Source organism: Rhincodon typus, chromosome 2 (assembly GCF_021869965.1).
Source record: "Rhincodon typus isolate 14 chromosome 2, sRhiTyp1.1, whole genome shotgun sequence".
Lineage (NCBI taxonomy): Eukaryota > Metazoa > Chordata > Chondrichthyes > Orectolobiformes > Rhincodontidae > Rhincodon > Rhincodon typus.
The window spans coordinates 66,626,298-66,651,444 of NC_063333.1; the positions used below are offsets into that span (position 1 = coordinate 66,626,298).

The 25,147-nt window shown below is 39.2% G+C and overlaps 1 protein-coding gene across 7 annotated transcripts in view; it reads right to left on the reverse strand.

Annotated features, from left to right (window-relative positions):
* tex10 (testis expressed 10) overlaps positions 1-25,147 on the reverse strand; it is a 97,501-nt gene that overhangs the window by 4,771 nt on the left and 67,583 nt on the right. For 5 of the 7 annotated variants that reach the window (XM_048616483.1, XM_048616502.1, XM_048616477.1 and 2 more), the window contains 5 exons: positions 23,334-23,422; positions 21,885-22,018; positions 20,318-20,398; positions 13,107-13,288; positions 7,706-7,916 (listed from right to left, as the gene is read on the reverse strand). In XM_048616483.1, coding sequence (XP_048472440.1) covers positions 7,706-7,916; positions 13,107-13,288; positions 20,318-20,398; positions 21,885-22,018; positions 23,334-23,422 — 697 coding nt within the window. The remainder of the gene's footprint in view (positions 1-7,705; positions 7,917-13,106; positions 13,289-20,317; positions 20,399-21,884; positions 22,019-23,333; positions 23,423-25,147) is intronic. The other 2 variants (XM_048616507.1, XM_048616503.1) reach the window with 1 other exon arrangement.

A 25,147-nucleotide genomic window follows, 5' to 3' on the forward strand; every position in this document is an offset into this window, starting at 1 on the left:
GGGAAGGGAAGAGAAAGTGCTTGCATGTGAGAGTGCGTGCGCGGGGGAGGGAGAGAGAGAGAGAGAATGTGCGCATGCATACGTATGCGTGTGAGATGGTGTAGAGTGTGGTGGGGTCAGCTGTAGTGTGAAATGAATCCAAGATCCTGGTCGAGTTTCTCCAGCATTTTGTTTTTATTTCAGATTTCCAGCATCCTTAGTATTTTGCTTTTATTTGAGCTGTTGCAGTTCTTATTGATAGATAGACACTCTATGATCATGAATGTTTTCTTGAATATATTTCAGATAGAGATTGATAGCATTTTGGGAATTAAGGGATTTGTTAGATGTTGGGGTAATATGGAAAAAAGTGGAATTAGTGTGGATTAGCTATGATACCAAATGGTGAAACAATCTTAACAAGCTGTATGGTCATCCTCTATTCTTATTTCTTATGTTCCTAAAAATGTTATGGCAAACTTGTACAGAAAATCAAAAAGAATATTTTAAACTACAGTTAGACCACACTTGAACCAGTGTGAACAGTTCTGGTCTCTTTGTTAATGAAAGGAAATGGAGACAAAGAAGGAGGTCAAGAAAAGGTTTACATGAATGATAACAAAATTTAAGGATTGAACTGGCTGGGCTCTTTCTCTATGAGAGAGAAATTGGAGGGGTAACATGATAAAGGAAGATGGCTGTGGTTGCTGAAGGTCAATCATCTCAGTCCCAGGATATTACTGCAAGAGTTTCTCAGAATAGTTTTGGAGGCACAACATCTTCAGCTAATGCATCAGTGTACTTCTTCCACCCCCCACTCCATATATGTACCTTGCCCTTTTTGGTGGTAAAGGATATGATTTTAGAAGGTGGTGTTGATGAAGCATTGCTAAGTTGCTGGTACATATTTTCTTTATGGTACACACCACTGCGCTGTGTGTCAACAGTGGAGGAAGAAAACGTTGAAGGCAGTGGGACAGGGTGCCAAACAAAGGCTGCTTTCTCTAAGAGTTTCAAGCTTCGAGTGTCAATGGAGCTGCGTCTATGCAAAAGAAGAGTATTCCACCAGACTCTTGACTTGTACTTCGTACATACTGGACAAATGTTTAGAGTCAGGTGATGAGTTACTTGCTACAGAATTCCCAATCTCTAACTTGTTATAGTCTTTACATGGCTGATCCAGTTCAGTTTCTGGTCAATGGGAAAGCTCAGGATATTGATTTTGCAGGATTCAGCAATGGCAATGCCCCTGAATTCAGGGAGAGTGGTTAAATTCTCTCCTGCTGGAGATGGTCATTTAACAGAGGGCATACAAAACAAAGGAATACACAACAAATGGTGAGAAGCATAAAGGAACAGAGGAACTGTGGACCACATATCTGCCAATCCCCAAGGTAGCACAGCAGTTAGATAAGGTGGCTAGGAAGGAATACTTTCCTTGATTTACCAAGGCATACAGTATAAACAGCAGGTAGGTTGTGCTAGAACTAGTAGACTAGAATGTAACAGTACAATTGGTTACCTTTAAACATACAGTTCAAATAGCAGAGGTCAATTCCCACAAGAGGGAAAGGAAAGAGAAACAATAACAGACCTCCCTGGTATTCTCATGGAGAAAAGATGAAGCAGATGGTGTTGGGTTGATAACTGAAGTGAGAACAAAGCAGAATGTAGAAATTTCAGTAATGAAGTGAAAAAAAATGACAATATGAGTCAAGACTGACATCTAACATAAGAGATCTAAAGTTTTCCATAGGCATCTAAGTAACAAGGAGGTGGGAAGAGGAGGAGCAGGGCCAACTAGGGGCCAAACTTTGCTCTCAAGTTGATTATTTAATATACCTTTTGGAAGTCATTGATTTACATGAAGGCAAAGACCGTAACCTAGATGACATGAGAATATTTTGCATGTCTTCACCAAGGAAGCTGTTGCCAAGTCATATGATAAATGATTGTTCAGAGACTTGATAGGCTGAAAAAGTGAAGAAGTGATAGAATTTAATGTTGGTCACCAAGATAAGATGGAATGGACTTGGGAATACTGAGGAAAGTAAGAGCGAAAATGCAGACGCATTGGCCATAATCCTCCAATCTTCATTAGACACAGGATGTTGCGAGAGAACTGGAGGAATTGCAAATATTACACATTTGTTCCAAACAAAAATGCAAGAATAAATGCAGCAACTACAGATCAGTCAGTTTAACTTAAGTGGTGGGAACCCCTTTAGAAATGTCAATCCATAACAAAATTAACAGCCAGTTGGACATGTGTTGCCTAATGAAGGAAATCCAGCTCACTTGTTAAGGAAAATAAATTACATTTAACCAACTTGTTTTAGTTTTTTTGATAAGGTAACAGATGAGGTCGATAAAGGTTATGTTTCATTTAAGGTACATGAACTTCCAAAAGGCATTTAATAAAGTACCACAACAGGCTTGTCAGTGAAGATAAAGCCCATGGAAAAGGGCCAGTAGTTGCACAAATTCAAAGTTGGCAGAGAGACAAGAAACAGATAATAGTGCTGCATATTCTTTTTCCTCAGACTGAAAGAAGCAGAAGTTATACAGGAAGGTTTCTCAGGGGTTGGTATGAGGATCATGGCTTTCCTTCGCCTATATAATAACCTAGACTTGGGCACACAGGGCACAATTGTCAAGGTTTGTGGATGACACAAAAGACTTCAAAGAACATTGACAGCTGATGAAATGGGTGGGGAACTGCCACATGAGGTTTAATTTATAGCAATTTGTAGTGGCACAATTTGGCACGAAGAACAAGGGGAAGCAATATAATCTGAAAAGTACCATTTTAAAGGTGGGTCGGGAACCAGGAGTACATGCGGCAAAGACAAGCTGAGGATTCTGTTAATAAAGCAAATAGGATCCTGTTCATTATAAAGAGAAGACTAGAAAGCCAAAAGAAGTTATAGTAAATCTACCTAAAATACTGATTCAACTTCAACTAATATTGGACACCAAGTTTTAGAAGGAATGTGAAGGAATTAGAGCAGATGCAGAGAAAGTTTATGAAAACAGTTCCACAAAAAGGCATGTAATGTGCTTCCTTAGAAAGACTGAGATAAGATTTGATGGAAGTGTAAAAAAAATTCAGAAGAGAAACTTCTTATTGGTTGAAGGATCAAAAACCATAGGACATGGATTTAAGTTGACTGGCAAAAAGAATCAGGAAACAAGTAATTAGGCAACAGGTGATTAGAACTGGAATGCAGTGTCTGAAATTGTGGTGGAGGCAAATTCAATTACAGCTTTCCAAAGAAAATTGGATAATCAGCTGAAAGAGGAAAGAAAAATAAGGCTACAAGAGAAGTGAGGAGATGACTGTGTGCCTGGTACCAAGTGAATCGATCTTGCAGAGCACCAACAGATTTCCTGCTCTGTAACAATTCTGAGATTCTGTATAGAACACCAGATAAATCGCAGCTACAGTATTGCATACAACTTGAGCAACCACATTACAAGACTGGACACATTACAGTTGTTTTCTTTCTCACGAAGGAAGATGATGGGAGATTTAATTGAAGTGCATAAAATTATGAGGGGCCAAGATAGAGTGGGTAGGAAGGAACCAAATTCCTTTTCAGGAAGGTCATTAACTGAGACATAGATTTAAAGCAATTGATATTAGAAAAGGGCAGGGCTGAAGAGTAGCTCTTTCAATCAAAGGCTAACAGGAATATGGAACTCACTGCCTCAGTAGTAAAGGTAGAAACTCCTATTGTGTTTAAAAAAAACACTTGAATATGCACTGAAAGTGTTGTGACCCCCAAAACACTACAGAGCAAGAGGTGGAAGATTAGGAATAAGATTAGGTTAGATAGCTTTTCAGATGGATGAAACGTAATGGGTCAAATAGCCTTCTTCTCCACTGCAAACTTCGCTGTTTCATCTGGTTATAACGAGATATTTTCTTCACTGACCAATTTGATTGAAAATGTCAGATTATAAACGTCAGATTAAATATCACTATTTTTTTCAGCAACTTACTGAGAAGGCACTTTGACAATGTCAAATTTTTTTTCATATTCATTTTGTGGAATGTGGATGTCGCTGTCTGGCCAGCATTTATTGCCCGTCCCTAGTTGCCCTTGAGAAGCTGGTGGTGAGCTGCCTTCTTGAACCGCTGCAGTCCACCTGCTGTGGGTTGACCCACAATGCCATTAGGGAGGGAATTCCAGGATTTGGACCCAGTGACAGCGAAAGAACGGCAATATATTTCCAAGTCAGGATGGTGAGTAGCTTGGAGGGGAACTTGAAGGTGGTGGTGTTCCCGTACATCTGCTGCCCTTGCCCTTCTAGATGGAAGTGGTTATGGGTTTGGAAGGTGCTGTCTGAGGATCTTTGGTGAATTTCTGCTGTGGATCTTGTAGATAGTACAGTCTGCTGCTACTGAGCGTCAGTGGTGGAGGGAGTGGATGCTTGTGGATGTAGTGCCAATCAAGCTTTGTCCTGGGTGGTGTCAAAGCTTCTTGAGTGTTGTTGGGGCTGCACTTATCCAGGCAAGTGGGGAGTATTCCATCACAATCCTGACTTGTGCCTTGTAGATGGTGGACAACCTTCATGGAGTCAGGAGGTGAGTTACTCGCCACAGTGTTCCTAGTTTCTGATGTGCTCTTGTAGTCAATGCATTTATGTGATAAATCTAGTTGAGCTTCTGATCAATGATAACTCCCAGGATGTTGATAGTGGGGGAATTCAGCAACAGTAATACCATTGAATGTCAAGGGGCGTTGGTTAGATTGTCTCTTAATGGTGATGGTTATTGCCTGGCATTTGTGTGGCGCAAATGTTACTTGCCACTTGTCAGCCCAAGCCTGGATATTGTCCAGATCTTGTTGCATTTGGACACGGACTGCTTTAGTGTCTGAGAAGTCGCGAACGGTGCTGAGTATTGCACAATCAATCATCAGCGAACACCCCCACTTCTGACCTTATGACAGAGGAAAGGTCATTGATGAAGCAGCTGAAGATAGTTGGGCCTAGGACACTACCCTGAGGAACTCCTGCAGAGATGTCCTGGAGCTGAGATGACTGATCTCCAACAACCACAACCATCTTCCTGTGTGCCAGGTATGACTCCAATCGCCGGCGAGTTTGCACCCTGATACCCACTGATTCCACTTTTGCTAGGGCCCCTTGATGCCACACTCGGTTGAATGCAGCCTTGATGTCAAGGGCTGTCACTCTCACCTCAATTTGGAATTCAGCTCTTTTGTCCATGTTTGAAGCAAGGCTGTACGGAGGTCAGGAGCTGAGTGGTCCTGGCGGAACCCAAACTGGGCATCACTGAGCAGGTGCTACTTGATAGCCTTTGATAACACTTTCCATCATGATTGACAGTCGACTGATGGGGCAGTGATTGGCCGGGGTGGATTTGTCCTGCTTTTTATATACAGGACATACTTGGGCAATTTTCCACATTGTTGGATAGATGCCAGTGTTGTGACTGTACTGGAACAGCTTGGCTAGGGGAGTGGCAAGTTCCGGAGCACAACTCTTCAGTACTATTGCCGGAATGTTGTCCATAGCCTTTGCAGTATCCAGTGCGTCCAATCTTTTCTTGATATCACATGGAATAAATCGAATTGGCTGAAAATGGTATCTGTAATGCTGGGGACCACTGGAGGAGGCCAAGATGGATCATCCATTTGGCACTTCTGCCTGAACATTGCTGTGAAAGTTTCAGCCTTATCTTTTGCACTGATGTGCTGGGCTCTTCCATCATTGAGGATGGGGATATTTGTGGACCATCCTCCTCCAGTGAGTTGTTTAATCATCCACCATCAACCATCATTCATAACTGAATACGGCAGGACTGCAGAGCTTAGATCTGATCCTTTGGTTGTGGGATCACTTAGTTCTGTCCATCACTTGCTGCTTACGTTGTTTGGCGTGCAAGTAGTCCTGTTTAGTGGCTTCACCAGGTTGACTCCTCATTTTCAGTTATGCCTGGTACTGCTCCTGGTATGCCCTCCTGCACTTTCCATTGAACTAGGGTTAATCCCCTGGCTTGATGGTAACGGTTGAGTGGGGGATATGCCGGGCCATGAGGTTACAAATTGTGTTAGAGTACAATTCTGCTGTTGTTGATGGCCCACAGCGCTTCATGGATACCCAGTCTTGAGTTGCTAGATCTGGCTGAAGTCTGTCCCCTTTAGCACGGTGATAGTGCCACACAACACAATAGAGGTTATTTTCAATGTGGAGGCAGGACTTGGTCTCCACATGGACTGTGCGGTGGTCGCTCTTACTGATACTCCTTTATTCTTTTATTCATTAACGGGATGAGGACGTCGCTGGCTAGGCAGCATTTATTGTCCATCCCTAGTTACCCAGAGGGCAGTTTACAGTCAATTACATTGCTCTGGGTCTGGAGTCACATATAGGCCAGACCAGGTAAGGATGGCAGTTTCCTTCCCTAAAGGACATTAGTGAACCAGGTGTTTTTCCAACAATTGACAACAGATTCATGGTCATCATTAGACTGTTAATTCCAGGTATATATTTTATTGATTTCAAATTCCACCATCAGCCGTGGCAGGATTTGAACCCTGGTCCCCAGAATGTTATCCGGATCTCTGGGTTAAGCATCCAGTGATAATACCACCAGGCCATTACCTCTCCGTCCTCCCTCAGCTGATGAATACTGTCATGGACAGATGCATCTGCAGCTGGCAGATTGGTATGGATGAGGTCAAGTATGTTTTGCCCTCTTGTTGGTTCCCATACCACCTGCTGCAGACCCAGTCTAGCAGTCCGTGTCCTTTAGGACCTGACCAGCTCAATCAGTAGTACTGCAGCTGAGCCACTCTTGGTGGTGAACATTGAAACCCCCCACCCAGAATACATTTTGTGCCCTTGCCATCCTCAGTGTCTCCTCCAAACGTTGTTTAACGTGGAGGAGTACTGATTCATCAGCTGAGGGAGGATGGTACATGGTAAGTAGTAGGAGGTTTTCTTGCCCATGTTTAACCTGAAGCACGAGACTTCACGGGGTCCAGAGTCAACACTGAGGAACCCTAGGCCAACACCCTCCCGAAAGTGTACCTCTGCACTGCTTTGCGAGAACAAACTGTAACAATGTAGAAAGAATCTATTTTAAAATGCTAATGAAGGCTAGAGGAACAGAAATTGCAAAGACTTTGGCAAAAAAAAATGCGGCCTTTCTCAGCAGCACAACTGACAGTGTAAAACCTGTTACCATGATGATCAGAATAGAACATTCAAAAAGGCATGATAGTAGAGGAAAGGACTGGATACAGAAGTCGATTAAATGAAAGGGAAATCATGAACTGTCAAATCATGACTTAGCACAATTGTCTCACCTAGAAATAAACAAGTATTTCAAATGTTATAATCAACAACTTAAAAATGGACTTTAGTGCAATTGACAGTGATTGTTCATTTTTAATATGAACCTTTGATGTGATGGAGATTGTACAAAGTTAACTTGCCCACAGTACTAATTATTCTAGATCATACAAATTATCTGTAGTACTTCCACTAATTTATTTCAGCCCCAAACACACTTTTGGATTGGTAAAGTTTTCAGACAATGAAAGTGAAATGCCTAAGTTGGTGGATCTATCAAATCTTCTGAATATTCAGCAAAATAGTAAAATAATTAGGGCGTGTTTAAAATATTGATATTCATTCATAAAAAGAGAGTTAGGTGCTTTTGGAATGTTGTCAAGAAAGGCAGTTATACCGTGATGTCCTGTATGACCTGTTGCACAAGTGCTGCATTTGCTACCATGTGCTGCCTAAGCTGTACTTGTTGAAGCAGAAGACGAAGGATCTGCGCAACGACAGGAAGCTCCTCCTGGCAGGTGCTAGTTACTCTCAAACTCTGCAGCATCAGTCGCAGCAGGCGGGGTATGCGGACCAATGCAGCAAGGCACGATCCCCACAGCAATTCTCTGGAAAGAAATTGTCAATACATCGCAATTAGAAAAATATCAAAAAAGGTCGGATTGATTTTTTTGTTTTGAAATCTAAAGGAATAGAATACAAAAATGAAGTAGAATCTACATGAGATTTATAATAACACTCAAGAGCCTCATTACCGTTCAAGACAAAACAGCCTACTTGATCAGCATCCCATCTACCTCCTTACCATATTCAACTGGGCAGTTTTATTTTAGAGGTGCACTCACTCACTCAAGTCAAAAGTATTCCATCCTAATGCTGACTTGTGCCTTCTAGATGGCACGCATGCCTTTAGGTGTCACAAACTAACGTACACACATCTCAGCCTTGGACTTGCTCTGCCACCAGCGTACGATGTTAGCAGTTTATCCCATCTACAAGATGCACTGCAGTAACTTACCAATGCTCTTTCAACAGCAACTTTCAACTCACAACCTCTACCACCTAGAAAAGCCAAGGTCAGCAAATGCGAAGGACCATGCCAGCTGCAAAGTCCAAACCAAGTCATACAGTCCAAGTCATATGTTAACTTTGGAACATATTGCCATTTCTTCACTTGTCTCTATAAACAGATCCTATAACTTCCTCACTAGGGTAACGTACTTCACCACAGGGACTGATGCAGTACAAGTTTCATTACCGTCTTCTCAAGTGAAATAAATACTAGCCTTATCAACAATGCTCACATCCCAAGCAAAAATTTCAATAATTACAGTGTGTTACATTTCATCTTAGAAGCTGGAAATTAGTTCATACTGAAAACAGTTGGAACTATTACAATTTGTCAAATTGTTTCCAAGTACTGTCGTTGAAATTCATCCAGAAGTTTTGACAAATCTGTTGTAAACTAAAAATACTCAGTATTCACAAAAGCAGTTATGTACACCATCTATAACTTTACCACAGCAACTCACCAATACTCCTCTGCCAACACCTTCCAAACCCCCAAAATCTATCATCTAGAAGGACAAGGGCAGCAGATACATGGGAACGCAAGGAACTGTGGGTTCCATTCGAAGCCATGCACCACCCTGCCTTTTCCTGGGTCAAAATCCTGGAACAGCCTCTGTGAAAGCATGGTAGCATCCCTACTCCCAAAGGACTACGACAGTTCAGGAAGGCAGCTCACCACCACCTTCTTATTTCCACCTATTTCCAAAAGGCCTTCGACAAGGTGCCGCACAAGAGGCTACTGCATAAGATAAGGATACATGGCATTAAGGGTAAAGTATTAGCATGGATAGAGGATTGGTTGACTAACAGGAAGCAAAGAGTGGGGATAAATGAGTGCTATTCTAGCTGGCAGTCAGTGACTAGTCGTATGCCTCAGGGATCGGTGTTGGGACCACAATTATTTACAATTTATATAGATGATTTGGAGTTGGGGACCACGTGTAGGGTGTCAAAGTTTGCAGATGACACTAAGATGAGTGGCAGAGCAAAGTGTGCAGAGGACTGTGAAACTTTGCAGAGGAACATAGATACATCGAGTGAGTGGGCAAAGGTCTGGCAGATGAAATACAATGTAAATAAATGTGAAGTCATACATTTTGGTAGGAGTAATAGTAAAAAGGATTATTACTTGAATGGTAAAAAGTTGCAGCATGCTGCTATGCAGAGGGACCTGGGTGTCCTTGTGCATGAATCACAGAAGGTAGGTCTGCAGATACAACAAGTAATTAGGAAGGCAAATGGAATTTTGTCCTTCATTGCTAAAGGGATTGAAATTAAAAGCAGAGAGGTAATGTTGCAGCTGTACAAGGTGCTGGTGAGGCCACACCTGGAGTACTGTGTGCAGTTTTGGTCTCCTTACTTGAGAAAGGATGTATTGGCACTGGAGGGGGTGCAAAGGAGGTTCACTAGGTTGATTCCGGAGTTGAGGGGGTTGGCTTATGAGGAGAGACTGAGTAGATTGGGATTATATTCATTGGAATTCAGAAGATTGAGGGGGGATCTTATAGAAACATATAAAATTATGAAGGAAATAGATAAGATAGAAGTAGAGAGGATGTTTCCACTGGCAGGTGAAGCTAGGACAAGAGGGCGTAGCCTCAAGATTACAGGGAGCAGATTTAGGACTGAATTGAGAAGGAATTTCTTCACCCAGAGGGTTGTTAATCTATGGAATTCCTTGCCCAGTGAAGTAGTTGACACTACTTCAGTAAACGGTTTTAAAAAAAAGGTAGATTTTTTTTTGAACAATAAAGGAATTAAGGGATACGGTGAGAACGCAGGTAAGTGGATCTGAGTCCACGAAAAGATCAGCCATGATCTTATTGAATGGCGGAACAGGCTCAAAGGGCCAGACGGCCTACTCCTGCTCCTAGTTCTTATGTTCTTATGTTCTCCAGGGCAAATAGGGATGGACAATAAAGGATGGCCAAGCCACCAATGCCAACATTCCATGTATGAAAAAATAAATCTTTTTTAAAAAAAACCAATAATCAAATAACATTTTGTTTAGTCTTTTTAATACATCCCTTACTTGTTTTCCTGAGTTTTACCAATTTTTATTGATTACATTTACAATATTTATACTTTCTGCAAATGAACATAGTTTCCAGGTTTCAATTCAATCAAATTCCCGTTACTCTGCTGTTTTTGATCCAACTTCCGTATATTTCATAACCTAAAATAGTTTTTATCTGAACAATGAACTCTGAGGATTCTGCAGAAGACAAAAGAATTTACTGTGGATACAAGTGTTCAGATTATTGAATGAAGATGATATTGCTCGATCTAGCAGGTTAGGAAACAAATGGACACAAGTCACATTCGACAGTGGAACAAATGTAATTGTCTTTGAAATGTTTCAGAAAAGAAAAATGTACACAGTTCAAAGAAACACACAACCTACAAAATTCTCCAATGGACAACTTGAGTTTCACCAATGAATGGCATTTCTTTTGAATGATGAGTCAGTAAAGAATATTTGAGATTCTTTAAGGAAATAGCCCCAGACGGTTTTATACAAATCTAAAGAGTGAACTGGGATTATTTTAGATTGTATTCAGAGTTTTTATACTGCAGTGAAATGTCAGGTCTCATTCCTTATTTCGTATGATGCAAGGACAGAAACTATACTGACACAGTTACCGTATCAATAGGCATTCAAAAAAGATGGACACACATCAATGCATTCTTTGCTTAAAAACAAGTCTTCAGCTAGCCCTACTTAATCTTCAACAATTCTTTTTATTCTGACATCACAGAGACAGATAAGTAAATGAAGCCACACCAAATGAACAAGATTCCTCAATTTCACATTAATTAAGAACAAGATATAGAAGGATCAAGTTATAACCTTATTGGCAATAGTATTCATAAATTATGCAAGCAATTGTTGAATGGCATTTTATTCAGTATTTAAATCTCTTGTTTGTTTTCTAGAGATATGTGAATTTTTCTTGGTTTCTGGTTTCATACTTACATTTCCCTACTGTTTTTAAAACTGGTATCCATCGGAATAGCAGTTATTTAAATTATACCACAAAGGAACGAGAACAAACTATGCAAATGAAAGGTAACTGATTAGTTCGCAAGCAGAACCTTATTTTTTCCCCCCACTTCTTTCGAACCTTTTTCAACATCTAACGTCAGATTGTATGGCTTTAAGATAATGTTTCTTTGATTATTGTTATCATGAACAAACACAGCATGACTTAACATATTAAATTTGGTCAGGTCAGACTTGGCTGACTCTTAGCAAACATGAAAGGCATTCATTTCAAGTTCCTTGGTCCACCCGTTATCTTAACTGTTCAACAAGATCAGTACAGATGAGGAAAGCAACTTTAGACATTAAAGAAATGGGGTCATCATCAGCTTGAAAATGCACCTATTTCTTTCCACAGATGCTGCATGACCTGAGCTTTCTGTTTTTATTTCAGTTTTTCACTATCTGAAGTGTTTTGCTTTTGTTTGCTCAATAAGTATTCTGTCTCTCTTTGGAGATTTCAAGGATGTATTGAAGAAGTAACAAAACATGAAGAAAGATATTAAAATAGAAGTAATCAGGAATTAAAATTAGGAAAAGGAATTGTAGTTGTCATAACCTACTGTTCAAAAGAAAGGTACAGAGCTAAACCAAGTAGCATTAAGCAATTAGTCTCATCAGTAGTATGCAATCTGCTCAAATACATAACAACACTTTGCATTTAGATAGAACTTTTAAAATGTCTCAAGGTGCTTCCCAACAGCATCATAAACAAAATTTGACAGACAGTGATATAAGGAGACAGGAGGACATGTGAACAAAGGAATGGTCAAAGAGAAGCATCTGATAAAAAGATAGAGGTAGCGTGGTTTCATAAGACTATGGCAAACCTCAAGAACTTAGGCAGCTGAAGGCACAACCTCTAATGGTGGAATGATTAAAATTGGGGATATACAAGAAGCCCAAACTGGAGAAGCATAGAGATAGGGTAAAGGGTTACAGCACAGGAAGAAGTCACAGAGATAGGGTAGACAAGGCCATTTGGAGATTTAAAAACAAGTATAAGAATTTAAAAATCAAGCCTTTTGCTGACGAAGGCATTGTACATCAATGAGCTTAGGACTGACAGGTGTATAGGATTTAGTCAGTTAAGATACAGAGAGCAAAATTTTGGATGAACTCAAAATTACTGAAACAAAGCAGAACTGTGGATGCTGGAAATCTAAAACAAAAACAGAAACTGCAGGAGAAACTGAGCAGATCTGGCAGTATCCATGGAGGGAAAGTAGAGTTAACATTTTGAGTCCAGTAAATCACCTTTGGCACTTTTTGAAGTCCACTTTAGACAGCAAACACAGTCTTGTTTCAATATCACACCCAAAGGTTCTAATCCTCAATAGTGTACCAAAATAATCTAAAATCTAGTAACACTTCCTCCAATCAATTAATCTGGCCAAAAAAAAAAATACTCATTTAAAAAGGCAGATCTAACACAAGCTGAAACTTTAGCAACTATTCCAAATAAATCACAATTAATATTGGATTACACCGCACTGTAAACCAATGTACAAGATCTTTATTAACAAAAAAGTTCTGTTCAGGAAGTACATACTGTTTGGAAGTACAAGAAGTAAGAATAAAAATAACAGACATAAAGAAGGCTTAATCTTCTGGATCCACAAAGAAAGAATATGAGCGAAAATAGAGGAATGTGAGCAGAAAACTCCAAAGGAATTTTAATTACCTCTTTTGTGCATTTCCTCTGCTGTTCCTTTCCAAAGTTAGTATGAAGTAAAGGATGCTGTAGCAACACCCGGCAAGGAAATTCAACAAACACTCATTAGGAATAAAGGCTGGATCTATGAGTTGACCAACTGCTTTTAAGACTGACCCTGCGGTGCTGTCTGGCAAGAGATGAACATTCACCTGAAGAGAAACAGAAACACGGATTTATATATATGAAACACCTGATTAGTCTGTAGAAATTACTTATGTTCAGAACCAAAATTTTCCAGCAATATTATCAGAAACACAAGACAAGGAAAATAAGTACATCCACATTGTTCTTGTTGATTTAGATTAACTGTCAGTTCTGTCATTTTTGGATCAGTGCTGGTAGAACAGGTTTGTACAGCGAAGAATTAAAAAGCCTTTGATGTCCAACAGGCTTTTTTTAAAGAAATCTGTGTAGTTGTTTAAAGAAAACATGTTTCAGCAACAATTTATTTTACATTCTTTCAAGTTTGCTTTTGGAGGTTATTGAAAAAATAGCACACTATTTTCACCCTGCAGGTGGCAAGGAAAGCAATGAAAAGGACAAATAATTGAGTAAGTTGGCCTTGGAGAGATACTCACTCTTCTCTCACCAATTAAGTGCTGGGTAACAAGGTCCACTAGAGACTTTCTCAACTCACCCCTAATTAAAGGGGTGGGGGAAGAGAGAGGGTGGGGGAAGAGAGAGAGAGACACACCACTGATGATCAAATTCTCCTTGAGTCAATATCAAAAATAATTTATTCAAAAGACTCACTGAGGATTCAATTATGAACAACTGGGATGACAGTAAAGTTCATTTTCAGGAAAGAATTGACCACTGAATCATCACTTTTTTTAAAAACGTGGTTTTCAGATCTAAATATCTAAGGCAAGACCAGCATTTATTGCCTATCCCCAAGTACGCTTGAGAAGATGACCGTCAACCACTTCTATGAACCAGTGCACTCAATATGGTGTTGGTATATCCACAATTCTGTTAGGAGGAAGTTCCACCGAGGCCATCTAGCCCAGAGCCAGTCCCAGTTTCCCAGGAATCTAAAGCCCTCCCTCCTGCACCACTTTGCCAACCTGGATTTTCATTTGTCTTACCTTCAGAATTCTGTACTCTTCCACTGGAAATAATCTGGAAATTACTAAATTTCTTTTTATTCCTTCACATGATGTAAGTGTCGCTGGCCAGGCCAGTATTTATTGTCCATCCCTAATTGCCCAGAGAACAATCAAGAATCAAACCCACATTGCTGTGGGTCGACAGTCACACGTAGGCTAGATCAGGTAAGCAGTTTCCTTCCCTGAAGGACATTAGTGAATCACGAATTTTGCCAACAATCGACTATAGTTTCATGGTCATCGTTAGACTCTTAGTTCCAGGTATTTTTATTGAATTTAAATTTCACTATCTACCATGATGCAATTTGAATCCAGGTCCTCAGAACATTACCTGGATTGATTGTCTAGCAATAATATCACTAGACCACTGTCTCTCCTTTGCCAACTTTCTTCACAGTATTCTAAATTCTGATTGCAGGCCTACATTCCCCTTCCTAAGTCACTTGTACCAACATGGGTCACGACTTCTGGCCGTTCACCCTTCCCCAGTAGAATGTCCTTCAGCCACTATGAGACATCCTGGGCCCTGGCATCAGAGAGGCAGCATTTTCCTGGAGTCAGACTGATGGCCACAGAAACACCCATTTGATCCCCAACCAATAAGTCCCCTATCACGTTGGTTCCTCCTTTCATCTTCCTCTCCTCCTGTACAGCTGAGCTGCTTACAGTGCCACAAATGTCACTCTGGCTGCACTCCCCTGAGGAATCTGTTCCCTCATCAGTTTCCAAAATGGAAAACCCATCTGTGAGCAGTGATTCCTGCACTATCTGCCTGCTTCCCTTGGACTGCCTGGCAGTCACCCCTCCTTCAACCATTCCCTTAAACTGTGATGTGACCAACTTTCTGAATGTGCTATCCACGTAACTCTTACATTAGCAATGTGCCACAATGTCTGCAGTTATTCTAGCTCCGAAACTCTCAGCTCACATTTCTGCAGCTGAAAGCACTTATTGCAATATAGTCATCTAGGACTCTGGTAAGGTCCCTGACTCTCATCATATTATTAGGCACACATTCCATTTGACCGACTGCCAGGTCTTAAACAAACTTACTTAGTCTTTCTTACTCAGTCTTAAACTTATTCCATTATGCTAACTTTACTTCCCTTGCCCTACTTTGCTTTGTTATTTTGTTATATTGGTCCTGACTTTCAGTAATTCCTGTTGTTACTCCGTTAAACCCTTTGCCCAAAAAAATGCACTTTTTTTTAAAATCACAAGCCAATTGACCCACCAATTCCCTGTGACATCACTATTTGATAATTTTACCTTGAACTGGCAGCTGTTAAACCATGCTTCCTCTCTCGCTGCTGACTTCCCAAATCTGGGCCTCAATATATCCCCTTTCTGCATCCTCTCTCACTGCTGACTCCCTAATCCTGGGCCTGAATATACCCTGCTAATGCCTCCTCCCTCAATGTTGACTCCACAAATCTGGGCCTCAATATATCCTCTTGCTACCTCCTCTCTTGCTCCTGTATTGATGCTGCAGTTTATCATGGCAGAAATAGATGAGTATGTTAATCTGTCATCTTGTTATGAATGGTAAAAACATTCAGACAAAGAGTCTTTAATTCTGTAGTTATAAGTTTCACCACTCTGACCATACTTGTTGGCACTTCATTGGTTCTGTACCATTCTGTCAAACTTTGGCTGTCATTACCCACATTGCCACACTGAACTAATGCCATGTGCAAAACTCTATCTGCATCCCTGTGTATATGATTCACGAGTACACTATTTCCAGGGTGATTCATGTGAAAGCTACCAAATGGCACAGCTCTTATTTTCTCCAATAATGGTGGCTAGTCTTTGGCAGATAGGATAAAGGAGAATCCAAAGAGATTCTATTAGTAAATTAAGGGCAAAAGATACTTGTTTGGCCTCTTTTGGTAATATGTGTTCAATTCTGGTCTCCCTGCTATAGGGAGGATGTTGTGAAACTTGAAAGGGTTCAGAAAAGATTTACAAGGATGTTGCTAGAGTTGGAGGGTTTCAGTTAAAGGCAGAGGCTGATAGGCTGGGGCTATTTTCCCTGGAGTGTCAGAGGATGAGGGGTGATCTTATAGAGGCTTACAAAATCACGAGGGGCATGGATAGGGTGAATAATCCAGGTCTTTTCCCAGGGTAGGGGAGTCCATAGCTAGAGGGCATAGGTTTAAGGTAAGAGGGGAAAAAGATTTAAAAGGGGTAACTTTTTCACGCAAAGGGTGGTGCGTGTATGGAACGAACTGCCAGAGGTGGTGGAGGAGGCTGGTACAACATTTAAAAGGCATTTGGATAGGTATATGAATAGGAAGGGTTTAGAGGGATATAGGAAACATGTTGGCAAATGGGATGACACTAATGTAGAATATCTGGTCAGCATGCACGAGTTGGATTGAAAGGTCTGTTTCCGTGCTTTACATCTCTATGACTCTAAGTTCAATTAGCCTGGAGATTTTTGAAAAAGTAACAGAAAGGCTCATTGAGAGTAGTACTGTTGATGTGGTGTACATGGACCTCCAGAAGGTGTTTGATATCGTGCCACATATCTGGCTTGAGGTAAGTTACAGGTAGGGGAATAAAAGGGTCATTAGTAACATGGATACAATATTGGCTAAGTGATAGGAAACAGACAATAATGGCTCATGATACTTTTAGGCTTGAGGAAAGTCTATAGTGGAGTTCCGCAGGGGTGAGTACTGTTGGGCTTCTGGCAGAGGCTGATGAATTTGTGACTACAATGTTCACAATTAGAATGTTTCTAATGTTAATATTTGAAGTCAATGACCAGTTAAATCAAGCTGAAACACTAATATGATTTCCAGTGTTTCATTTTTTTTTTCAGATTTCCATAAACACAATATTTTGCTTTTACTTCCCAAAGACGATCTGGCATCAGCCTCCTCAACAGCTGATGAGAATGGGCCTCAAAGGAATCACGGCTTGGGACTGATTCTCAGCTGCGCAGTCATTGATCACTCGTACTATGATGTTTTAAAGTTATAAATGAAGTGTAATTTTAACCTTTATCTAAAGAGAATTCTACTCATTTCTGTCTGCAATTGTTCACAAATATTGCATAATTGCTGAAAAAGGCATTTTGTACTCAAGACAATTAGCAAGAACATGAATCCAAAGGGGAAAACCATTTATACTGCAAGAGAAGGCAGTGCTGATTGATTGACAAGTGGACTGTGATTAGTAAAGGTGTTGCCATGGAAAACATATCAATGAATTATGATTGACAATTAACAGCCAGGTTTTATATAATTTTAAAATCAGGAAGATTGATTGATTGGTCAGGGCACTGTCCTGAGAAATGAACCACTAAATGGCTGCAACATAAGATGAAATAGAACACGTGCATGCATTGCGCTTATTTGAGGGAACAAAGGTCTGTATATGTAGCTTCTCATATACACAAGCACAACAGCCTAATAACAGTCCTAAATTTGCTGTTATTCTTTGCACGACAGGATTATTGACCAAATGTTCTCCAATTGCAAATTCTCATTTAAAGTCAGACATGGTGCTGCAAGTTTTACCAGTGTGCACTGGTTGCGTAGTATCAGTATATAACTTGTTGCCAAACAGGCAAAAGGATATGCTGTTTGACACAAACCTCCAGTCGTGGGCCTACACACCTGGTATCACACCAGCAATGAAATCTGTATATCACACTACTCATAGGCAGCAAGCTATGTCGTTTTGGCTAGACCGCATCATCCTGTTAGATCATATGACGAACATCATGTGTAATAACAGCACAAAGTCAGCTTCACCCGCTGCTCAAACTTCAGAGTTTAGACAATATACAGCAAGAATTCATCTGATCATGGGAGCCATTGTCACACAGGATGTCTCTGATCAGCATCAAGCTTGCAAAGGGAAAAGAAAAGAGCTCAGGCCTTGTTCACGAGGATGCCGGTCAGACCAATCTTATAATGGACCAAACTGTATGAATCCCAATACAATGAAGGTAAGTTTACAGTGGACAACAGTGGAGAATCCCATGGTGGATTTCAATTAGGACATCATGGAAAGAGAACTCATTTAATTGTTACGTTTCAAACGTGAATTTAAGCACAAGATGAAACCCATTAAGACATGCAGAGAAATTCAGGCAGCTGCAGATTCAAACATAGCAAATGTATCATCTACACATTTCAAATATGGAAAGAGAGGAGGTTAGGTCACATTCCTTCAAAAGGACATATTTCTCATGGAATCCAACAAAGACGTTCGGGCATGGTAGGAATCCATACATAGTCTGTCTAAACTGAACTCAACTGCACAAGTTGCCCAGTTCATAAATGCAATGAATATGCAATCACAAAATGGCGGTCGGTCTAGATCGCATTGTATACTGCAGGAGTGCAGAAGTCTACGCTTCCTTCAATGACACATTGGTGAATAAGCACACTGGTGAATAAGCTAACAATGTCAAATGAGCAGATGAACAATGCATGGCTATTGATTTGCAAATCCTGTATGGTCTTTACAAATGTCAAGAAATTCTTCACCATGCAAATTAAAAAACGTACTCAAGATTGCTTGTAGCAACCGAACCTATTCAATCATTTGCCCAGTTCATGTTGTGCAGAACCAGTTATAGTTAAGCCAGGAAGCAAAGATAAATTACTTGGGTACGTCTTAGTGAGCCACCCATATTCAGACACAATGCATCGTGAGCACAAAGCCTATTGTAAAATCACCTGGCTGCTTGCTAACCTTACACAAATCTAGTAAACACTTTTTTAGCATGCTTTCGAGTAAGGTTGCCTGGCCATACTGAGCAGCAGGTCCAATGGATACCAATTTGAACATGTCTTTAATGACAGTATGCAATTTGTAGATTTATTTATGCTTGCTGAGGATCACTTTACAGTCCCTTTGTCAGGTTTACTGATATACATGTCCAGTTTGGCATTGAGGCAAATTTTTCAACAATACTCAAGTTGTGTGGTGCTAAACAACTATTTAAATTATTATATTTTAAATTTACATTATATACATGCATCTCTCCCTCACAGGTGAATTGATTTCACAGAGCAAAACACAAAATATTGGTAAAATTCCTTCCAAAAGAATTCCAAACTGACTAAAACTGGAATGTCATTTGTTGACTTTTAGAGGCAGCAACTTATATATATAGTTTAGAAGGCACAGGTTTCATTCTCAAAAACTAAAATGGACAGAATCACTGAATTCAATCCCAAAAACTAGCAAAATTAAGTCATTTCATGCAAGGGGTTTCACTCACTCACTGAATAAGTAACATTACTCATTTACATTGATACAGTGTCATTACACAAGTATTAACCACAGCTCAAGGCAAACAAAATGTCAACTGTGACGCAAAGGTTTCAGAAGCATTCAAAAGTATATGTGGCTGCTTTCGTAACTCAACAGGCACTTACTGACTGCTCACGTCTGAAAGTAGACATAAACATTTGCTTTATTTCTTCCTTGCCCTTTTTAAGAAAAGTCAAAAATAAATTTAAAAGATTTTAAGTTTAGTTTTGTCCTGCTAAAATAACTTCTGAAGCAATTCTCTCAAAATCTGGTGCCTCCACGTTGCATCACATTTCAAAATTTATCTTCATCATGTGACTGATAATTTTGTTATTATTTATCCCCATTACATTCTCAGTACACTTAGCTTTTTTGTGCCAAGTTTTGAATCAAAAATCAGGTGTTTGAAACTAGCCACATTGACCATGACTTACATTAGTAAATCACAAAGCTTTAGGATTGTTCTCTTTTAAGTATTACTCTTTGCTTTATTGTTCTCACTTCTAGTCCTTCACTATGTCATAGGTTTGTTGCAAGTTTCCAACTTTTCACTTTTGTTAAACGCATGTGTCTGTCTTCAACGTTCTACCTTCTTACAGTAATAAGGCTGATGTTATGAACTTGGTGAAATGGGAGAGACAAATGTGTAATAAGACTTAATGGCATACTGAACTGTTCATACCTTTTCTGTCCAATGCAGTATGAAGGCCCACAGTGCCCTCCCAATTCAAAAGCACGGTAATCCTAAAATGGATCATCGGTAACAATTCAACAAGTTACTAGACTTACCAGATGCTTACAGATGGCACTTTGTAAAATATCACAGCACTGGATTCTGGAAGGTATGGCTGATAAACATTGACATATCACCTGAAAGATAAATACAAAAGTAGTTCATAGCAAAGACTATCACAATATTACATTCTTTACATACCAAGTTTGGTATCTATCTTCTAAAGTACCATCAATGTTTTCCATACATGGGCAACAGATACTTAGCATTTAATCTCAGTTGAACCTACATTGCATTTACAAAGATATGATTCCAAATAAACGCTACTACAACTGGAATGTGAAATCATAAATGTACATACAAATCAAAAAAATCAACAAGGACTCGCTCCAACCAACTCTCCATCCCTTCAAAGGAAAGGGTACCCAAAGTTCTATCAAGTGAAAAGATTTTGTAGCTGACCAATACAGACATTATAGCAGAAGTGCAAAAGGGCATGGGACCAAACAACAGACAATGATTGAGTTAATTCAGCTGCAAATCTGGTTAAGGGATAAGAGACATTTTTTTTCTTGACTGATGGTAAGTATACAATGGAAGCCCCTGGGGATGATAGCTGGAATATTGTTTTCCTTGTTTTATATCAATGACTTGGAATTTTATATAGGGAATACAATTTTGAGATGATACAAAATGTGATGTAATAAACTGGGCACAGGCTGGAAAAAGTGGGATTGTTCTTTGGGCAAAGTGGACACCCAAAAGGCATGCAGCATGGCACTAAATACAACAGCTTTTTGTAAAGGCTGGCTTGTATTTCATGGGCCGATTGAGAGTTTTATTCTATGATCCGTCCAACTTCAATTGGATAGGAATGATTTGATAAGAATTACTAAGTTATATTCAATTAAAATGCAACAGATTGTAGATTTTCCAGATATTTTAAACAGTTAATTGACAACAGGATATGGATGAAAGTTGCAAACACATTGTGCAACAAATGAGGATTTCAACATCCAAGATAAACATTTTTATAGCTTCATTAATCTGCAAGCAAAGTATTTATTCAATTAACAGCAGAGATTAGGAAATTACCCAAGGATCTGAGCATTTCTGTAATGGGAGAGTAGTAAAGTACATTGGAAAATCATAGTTCTCTAATTTTATTTTATAGTATCTAATTATCACCAGATTGCAAGTGACATGCCAATAAATTCTCAACATGTGCTTACAGATGTACAACATTCAATCAAGAATTGAAAAAATAATCAATTAATTTCTGCATACATCACAGAAAATGTCAATTTTTACAGGCCAGTAGCTTAATATTTTGTTTCAGGAGCTGTGATATTGTAACACTGTTCAAGACCTGAGTGTAGCTCTGTAATAGCAGATACATGCAATACTTAGATGAAATATTATGCTTCAAAACTTACAAAAAGATCATAACTAATTATGATTGTAATCCAGACAGAAGGCTTAAGAAACTTAAAGTGTTTTGTCTTACAAAAGTTTAAGTGTTCTCTAGATCTCAAATCCTTTGTGAATATGAAGGGATAACATAAGATGCAGGATTATTAGTAAATATTAGTATTCATGTTCTTGCAAAGTATAGCAAGTTACCTCAGTCAAGGCCCAGTGGTGTGCAAACTGGTCAAGATCTGTAACATAAAGACGCACTGATGAAAACTGGGACTGACTTATATGAGGGTTACTGCTGCTGTTCTGGAGCCATGTCAATTCTTCTCCTGAAAATCCTGCAATACAGGAAATGAATAGAAGAGAGATCATTAAGAATTACAAACTTCTCCTAACCCCTTAGCCCTTTTGAGATATCTCTAATTACCATGCAGTTAAAACATTCCGAAAATTAGGTTTAAAATTGTCCGTTTCTTACGATCAACATATTTCACTAACCCTTCACTATACTTGCATCTACAGTGAAATTTACCCTACAGGAAAAAGATAAGGGAATGACACATGATGCACAGCTCTTGCAGAGAGCCAGTTCCATTGCAGACTCCCCACACCAAGCCATTCACCATCCAGACTTGGAAATATACTGCCGCTCCTTCTACTATAACACGATAGTTGCGTTATAGGGAAATTGCTATACTGTATAGTAGAAAATTTGCATTATCCAAACAGCATCCACTATTCATCAATCGCATTACACACAATTTGCTAAAACGAAACACACAAAATAGCAGAAATACCTGTATTACTAAGCATTCTACAATGCTTAGATTTCACTGTTAACATGGAAGTGTCAATATCCATAGTACAATACCAACAACTAAACACTGTATGATACGATGTTTCTTCGAATTAAGGTAAGAATTCCTTTACAAGCCCCATGGGGATACTAATCATTGGGGATTCTGTACACTTGGCACCAGATGACCTTGGTAGCCATTTCCACAGAGGCAAGGTGTTCTTCATTAAACAACCAGCAGGATATTTTGAAGTAGCTCTGTGCTACTAACTTGCTTTCGATGGCATAAGACCCATCACACTGTCACACTCCTTCTGTTCTGAACAGTCATATATCCCTAAAAACATTAAATCTGTTTCAAAACCAGAGATTGCTGGAAAAACTCAGCAGGTTAAGAGGCATCCGTGGACAGAAAGCAGAGTTAACGTTTCAGGTCCATTGATCATTCTTTCAGAATTGTTTCCCTCTCTACAGATCCTACCAGATCGGAGTATTTTTCACATTCTGTTTTATGTCAGATTTCCAGCAACTGCAGAATTTTGCTTTCATTGTTTCAGACTCCTATTAGGGCTTTTTAAAAACAATTTTGAAGAATTCAATTTACGTGCTGCTTTCTACTCAAATTATACAGAGAAAATGTAGTTCATGCTAATGATATTTCATGCAATACTGCTCAAACAAGAGAGTGATTGTATGCATACAGTAATGATACTAAGTGTACAACTGGAGTACGACAAATAACTTGAGACTGATTAAGATAAACCAAGAAAGGCTAAACAGGAAAGCCTGAGCTACTGCAATCAAACGAAATTTTCAATTTTAATATTTAAAGTAGAAGAATATTGACCAGTAAGTACCTGTCAATGTAGAAAACAGAAAGCTGAAGTAATCCACATCACTCACTAGACTTTCTGGAAGTGAAGAAGTCCATCCACCAAAAGATGACCTGGAATGAAATAAGGTACAGCAGTCTTGCATATTTCAAATGTCAACATTAAAATTTTATCCATTAAGTAGAAAATGTGACTTCTCTGGAGACTGTACACAGAAATTTTACCTAGATAACTGAAAAAAAAAAACAAAGCACATTTGATAAAAACACGTTTTAGTAGAAGTGAATTTTAGCAGTGAAAAAGGGTACAAAAATAAATCAGAATGCATAGCAAAGTGTACCAAATTGACTGAGGCATATTTAAAGATTTGAATGCAAATTTAATTTCTTTTCACGTCAAAGCTTTTTTTCTTTAATTTGTGTCCAAAGATTAAACAAGCTAATTTGAAAACAAAGTTATATTATCTACTTTTTATTTTAAATTGTGGAACCATCAGTCAACAAGACACACTAGTTTATTTAAATGTTTATCATGTGCCCAGACTCTGCTTCCTTCTGGATGTGATAGATAGTGATACTGAACAGGAATAATTCAATAAAATATAGACATCTTAATAGCCATGTCCTAAAGTACTTTATAGTCAATGAAGTAGTTTTGAAATATAGTCCCAGGTGTAATGTGGAAACAGAGCAGCCAGTTTATCCAGTTAGATCTCACAAACACAACAAGGCAAATGACCAGGTTTTATTTAATGATGCTGTTTCAGGATTAATAGTGGAGAGAACACTTTGCTCTGAATTATGCCATTTCAATCTAACAGCACAGATGTTGGCCTTACTTTAATGTCTCATCCAAAAGACAAAACCTCTGATGATGCAGCACTCCCTCAGTAATGCAAGGAGATTTCTGCCTTCATTATATGCTCAACTCTTGGAGTTGGGCTTGAATTCCCAAAAAAAATCTAATTCACCTGAAAGCCCTATCTATTTGGATACCACAATGTATACATCTAGGAACTCCGGATGTGCTTTTTAAAAACACATCGTACAGAATGTTACTCAACGTAACCACTATACTTTAATGATGACTGAGATACATGAAATGTCTGATATACATGAAAAAGAAGCCTATATTTCTTCAGTATTGGTTTTGGAATCTCTGATTGGCAACACTGAAATCATTGACATGAAGTTTAGCTCAAGCTGTTGAAATATAGCAAAATCTTAATTGAAAAGTGACAAAAATTACCCAAGCAAAAATCAAAAAAGACAAGCTGAGAAGGATATATGCGGCAAAGGGCAATGCAAGACATTTTTTGTTAAATGGTATTGTTCTGTAGACCTGCAACTAGTCCAAGATGTGGTTTTCAGAGATAGTATCACAGGCACGTCTTGCAATGGCTATTTCAACCGAATTTCGAGGCAAGAGGATAGTTAGTTGTGAATCTGACATCTTATAAGTGCCATGACATGGAGCAGGCAGCTGAACCAACAGCCCTTCTAGCTCTGTATTTGCAACATAGTACATTTAAAACTTTTAAAGATCCTCAAAACTGACCCCAATGGTTCCTAACCAGGCTTCTGAATAACCAATCCCAGACTCGGAATAATCCACTGCAGTCACCAGTTTGTAACTTAAACTGAAGACTTAGCAATTTATTAATATTATAGCTACTTTAGTAGAGCAAAAATTAAACAAAGTAATCTAATTGGTCAAGGTGTAGAGCTGGATGAACACAGCAGGCCAAGCAGCATCATAGGAGCAGGAAGGCTGACGTTTCGGGCCTAGACCCTCGTCAGCCTTCCTGCTCCTATGATGCTGCTTGGCCTGCTGTGTTC